Consider the following 5,310-nt stretch of genomic DNA (forward strand, 5'->3'; position numbering starts at 1 on the left):
TAAAAGCAATTGTGCAGATTTCAGCAGGGCACTCTAGAACAGGAGAGCAGGTGTAGGACACTGGCTCTCGAACAGACCCCGTGGAGCTCTCTGTGCATGTCCAGGTCTGGCTGAGATTGGGGTCCGAGGATGCTCACAGCCCTCTTCCATTACACAAATGTCAGAGAAGTCAGGACCTCAGTACACGGCAATGCTTTTAATAGAAAGTCAAGCTGTCGGCAACTTTTCTGTGTACCTCTCAGATGTGAAATAGAGGAAGCAGGACATTACATTCCTGTTTGCATATTTTTTCAAAAATACTTTTTAAAATTTTTTTCTATTCCAGAAAGAAAAAATAATCTTGGAACACAGAAAACTCTGCACTTTGTAAGTGGGCGACCTGCAGCAGGTCAGAGATGATGACTATCCAGAAGACTGCTGGAGTCAGAGGCTCCTGGAGGGGCTTCCCGCCCACTCAGTCACAGATGGATGGCTTGTTGACATTGTAACTGGGGTGGAAGTTGAGTGGGTCATAGGTGGTGATGAAGTTGTCAGGGCCAGTCACAAAGCTCTTCTCCATACAGATGTTGAAAGTATTGTTTTGAAACATTCCACAGGCTGCAAGTTGTCTGGAAAATTTATTTGAATTTGGATAAAATACTTTCTGGAAGAGAAAAGAAATATTAGAATTAACAATGCACTATAACACTCTTGAACAATCTGTTGGGTATTTTGGGGAGAAAAGCATTTGTAAGGAAATGTGATCTCTATTCCTAGGAAGCAGAGGTGGTGGTGGACAGGACAGCCTCATTTGCCTCAGACCATCCTAATCTATGCCTGCTCTCTGGGGACAATTACTAGCGATGCCTTGTCCCACTATCGCCCGTACAGAAGGTACAGAATGGTGAGTCACAGGTCACCTGGGGTGCAGTTCCATACCTGGGTGTAACTGTGGGCATTAATTCAGTGCTAGGGCCTGGAGTGATCCCCAGATCTGTTTTCCCAACTGTGCTACCCTGGGGAAGTTACCAGACCTCTCAGGACTTCAGTTTCCTTTGTTCCATGGAACAAAGATAATATCCACATTAGTGGACTTCAAACCTCAACTGTGAATTAGAATCATTAGTATAGCTTTGAAAAAATTCCAATGAGGGACCAGAAGATGACATAATGGTTACATAACCGGACTCCCATGTAGTGGACCATGGTTCAAGTCCCAGACCTGGTGGCTTAAACTCACACCAGGCATGTGTGCTGTGTGCCCAAGATCCCAAGAAGAGAATAGTGGAGAAGGGAGTGCAGTGTAGCCATCCCCCAGGGAGTGATTTCTTGTTTTGTATCTCTCTGTCTCTACAGTGAGTGCATATGCCCTATAGCAAAAATCTCTCTCAAAAAAAAAAAAGAAAGAAAGAAAGAAAGAAAGAAAGAAAGAAAGAAAGAAAGAAAGAAAGAAAGAAAATAAAAGAAAAAAGAAAAAAGAAAAAAAATTCTGACACTCACATCCTACCAGCTGAGTGGCCTGGGGTGGAGCTCCCCTACTGAAGCTGAGAAGTCTAAACTTTTGCTGAGGGGCTGGCAAGGTCACCTGTGTGGGGAGGCACCCAGTGGTAGAGATTATTCTAGAAAGATAGCCTAGTAGTTGGCCTCGAGATTTCTGACATGATTGGCCTGGATCTTTGCCGGGTATTTTAACCTAGACAAGTGACCCGTCCTTCAATTATTCTATGTCAAGTAGACTGCTTGATGCATCAGCTACTTGGCAGGAAGCAAGTGCAAAGAAAAATGTCTTCTGTGCAGTTATTTAAATAGCCTTTACTTAAATATTTATTTAGCTTTATACCTGCAGAAAATTTGAGCACAAAGTAGAGTGGGTCTGAAATTACCTCCCCCAACAGTTTTCCCTGTCATTAATGTCTTTCATTATGGTGGCATATTTGTTACAATGGAACCAATATTGATACTTAATTTTTTTTTTCTTTTATAGGTTTTTGCCCTAGGGTACAAGTTCTTGCTAGAGAGAGAGGCAGATACAATGAGAGGGAAAGTGAGAAACCACCCTCAGGGAGGACAGCCATGCTGCAATACCTTCTCCTCTGTTTTCCTCTCAAGATCTTGGGCACAAACACTCACATGCTTGGTGTGATATTCAAACCCCTGGGTCCAGGACTCGAACCATGGTTGATCATATGGGAGTCCAGCAATGTAACTGATCTGCTGGCCTGACTTTATTATTTCTTAGAAATATCTTTTTAAAATTTTTGTCAGAGAGTCCATGAGCTCACCAGAGAGGCCAACACACAGAGAAGAATAGGGAGAAAATATTCCCTCCTGGGGGAATGGTCATGTCGTAATCCCTACATGTGTCTTGTGTATTTTTTAAGCTACTGGATCTAGGACTTGTGGGATCCTACATTAAACACCAGGCCATGAACTGGTCCCTAAAAAATCTTTCTTTATGTATGATGTATGCATATACATACATGTATGTTACCAGAGGGTTCATGTGCTTGCTAGAGAGAGAAAGAGTAACCCCAGTGGGGTATGGTCATGCTGCAATCCCTTTTCTTTAATTTCTACTTCTCATCAGAATTTGGGGCACATGCTCACATGTGCCCAGTGTGTTTTTCAGGTTGCTGGGGCTGGGACTTGAACCATGGTGAGCCATGTGAGGTCCTGCTCCCTTTACCACTGTGCTACAGGGCCAGCCCAATACTTTATAATTCATTAAAGTCCTTGGTATACCTTAGGGCTCCTTCTCGCTGTTGTACACCCTAAAATTGTTGACGAATACATAATGATGTGTACCCACCATTACAATTTCATAAAGAATATTTCCTTTCAGTATATTTTTTAAAATGTAAAGCATTTCTGTTTTGAGTTCCACAGGGAAGATGAATGCCAGTAGTAACACTTGGTCAAGAAGCTGGAGTGCAGGATGCAGGCAGAGCAGGTCACTGAGAAGCAAGATGACCTCCTTCAGCGCAGTTTCATGGCTGTCCTTCTGCCCCCCTCCCCACGGCCTGGGGCACTAGGGAACAGGACACTGACTATCCACAGTAGGAGCACTGGTTCAATGACTTATTTCTTTAACTTTTATCTCTATTTATCTTGAATTTATTCCTCTGCCATAAGTTTCTGTTTCTTCAGTTTCTTCTGGGGTATCCTTTTTATCCTGTGCAACCTCCTCTTCTGGTTCAGAAACAGTCTGCTCCTTTTCAGTGAGGATCATCTTTTTTCTTTTTTTTCTTTTTTTTTTTTTTTTGGAGAGGTTTTTTTACTACAGGGCGTGTGCACTCGCCAGACAGACAGAGAGAGACAGAGAGACAGAAAGCGAGAAATCACCCCCCAGGGGGGATGGTCACGCCGCAATCCCTTCTCCATTCTCCTCTCGGAATCTTGGGCACACACGCGCCCGGTGTGAGTTTTAAGCCACCGGGTCCGGGACGCGAACCACGGTCGACTACGTGGGAGTCCAGTGACATAGCCATTACGCTAACTGCTGGTTCCCAGTGTGGATCATCTTGAAGTGGCATGGGAGCTCGTGTTCAGTTTAATCCGGCCATGAGCTCTGTTCAATGGCACATGTTGGGTGCCTTGTTCACCTGAATATGCTCAATGACCAGACAACCACAAATGACCAGAGAACCACATCTAAACCCTTAAGTTCTGCATTTTTAAGCATGTGCAGCAAAGATTCAGCACTCTTTTGGAGCCAGTGACCCTGTGTCCAGTCCCACTGTTTGGCCTGGGCACATCTACCAATTCGATGGCCTTTTATAAAAGCTCAAACGTTGGGCCCCTAGTGAGTGGTCATGAGGATCTTTTTCATAGGAACACCAGATCCCTGAGGGAAACTCTGAATCTACTGATTCTGGGAGTAACTCTCAAATGCTCCTGAAACCTTTTGAATCAGTAATTGCTTCTCATAAGAGCTCACACACATAACAGAACTAAATATGCAATCACTAGAACTTTCACAATGATGGCTACTTTGCAAAAACAAATGAAACAGCATTCTCATCCCAAAACGGGTGGCCCGAGCATCCTGGGTATGGCGGGGAGGCTGCACTGGTCCATCTGGCCCTGCACCTAGATCTGTGGGTTCACTCGGGGTCAAGGAGGGAAGCACTGGGGTGGGAGGTCATCTCAAAAAGTCACTGGGCTTTCCCAAAGGCACACAGCTCCCTGTACCCACAGCATTCCTCACTCTCCTGCCACCTGAGCTTTCAGTCAGTCCTGCCTCATATCTTAGGGTCAAGTGAATTTCTCATAAAAGAAGGTGCAACTGCAGATAGTTCTTCACTGCTTTGCCTCAAATTGCCTGGTGTTGCAAGAGATGTGTCTGTGTGTGAATGTTGTGTATAGTTGTGAGTGGGATCGCATGTTTAGGCGTGCTTTCTCACCCTTGACGACATTTTCGGAGCCAGCCAGTGAAGTGGTGGTTAAGGCAGTGGATCCCACATCGCCAACTCTGAGGTTCAAGTCCCACACCTGGTGGCTTGAAAAATACACTGGGTTTGTGGGCCTACATGCCCACAAGAATCCCAAGAGGAAAATGGAGAAAGGATTGTGGCAAAGCCAGCTCTCCCCTCTCTGTTTCTCTTTGTCTCTTTCTAGTGAGCACACTAGCCCTATGGCAAACATTTAAAATAAATAAAATATTTTCCTCCCACATTCACTTGTTCATTTATTTCTAACTGTCCTGTTCTAAAACCGTTTCTGTGCCTCCCTCCCTCTTTGGGATGTGGGGTGCCTCCCCCTAATGATATACGCCTTTTTGAGAACTCCAGGTTTTCTGTCACCTGGAGACCAGCCGCCTCCCACCACAGCCTGCCCAGCTGCCCACTTACCGGCATCTCGTGCACGGTGGGGGCCCTGCTCCCGTAGGCTTGGTTACTGGTCCTGTACACTGAGACGGCCTCCTTGGTCCTGGGAACCGAGAAACAGTTTTCCATTCACTCTTCCAATTCTGCCCAAGCCACAGCCTCAAAGTATTGGGTTGGTGGAGCTTGCTGGCAATGCCCTGAGCAGAGGCCTGCCAAGCAGGGCTCCTGGGAGACCAGAGCAGACTGCACAGGCGGCCCACCCCTGCCCCTGCTTTCTCAGGTAGGCCAGAGTCCCAGAGAGGACCCTACGGATGCTCAGCCTTGGCAAGGTCTTAGCATACAGTGGTTTCCAGAGTGGGTTATTCAACCTAGTGGCAGCCAGGTCTCCGCAGCCAGACCTTACCGCCCAGTGGGTCCCTCTGCTCCTAAGCCCCGTCTTGCCAAGGCTGGGCAGATCAGGAGAAAACAGGCTGCAGTCACAGCAGGTCACACCACCTACTGGTGG

The 5,310-nt window shown here is 46.3% G+C and overlaps 1 protein-coding gene across 1 annotated transcript in view; it reads right to left on the reverse strand.

The window, feature by feature from the left end:
* Window positions 1–314: 314 nt before the first annotated feature.
* Window positions 315–5,310, reverse strand: part of PIERCE1 (piercer of microtubule wall 1) — a 6,027-nt gene continuing 1,031 nt past the window's right edge. The window contains exons 2-3 of the mRNA XM_006158382.3: window positions 4,830–4,908; window positions 315–643 (exon numbers count right to left, since the gene is read on the reverse strand). Coding sequence (XP_006158444.1) covers window positions 455–643; window positions 4,830–4,908 — 268 coding nt within the window. The 3' untranslated portion in view covers window positions 315–454. The remainder of the gene's footprint in view (window positions 644–4,829; window positions 4,909–5,310) is intronic.

This window comes from Tupaia chinensis, unplaced genomic scaffold, assembly GCF_000334495.1.
Source record: "Tupaia chinensis unplaced genomic scaffold, TupChi_1.0 Scaffold000591_1, whole genome shotgun sequence".
Classification (NCBI taxonomy): domain Eukaryota; kingdom Metazoa; phylum Chordata; class Mammalia; order Scandentia; family Tupaiidae; genus Tupaia; species Tupaia belangeri.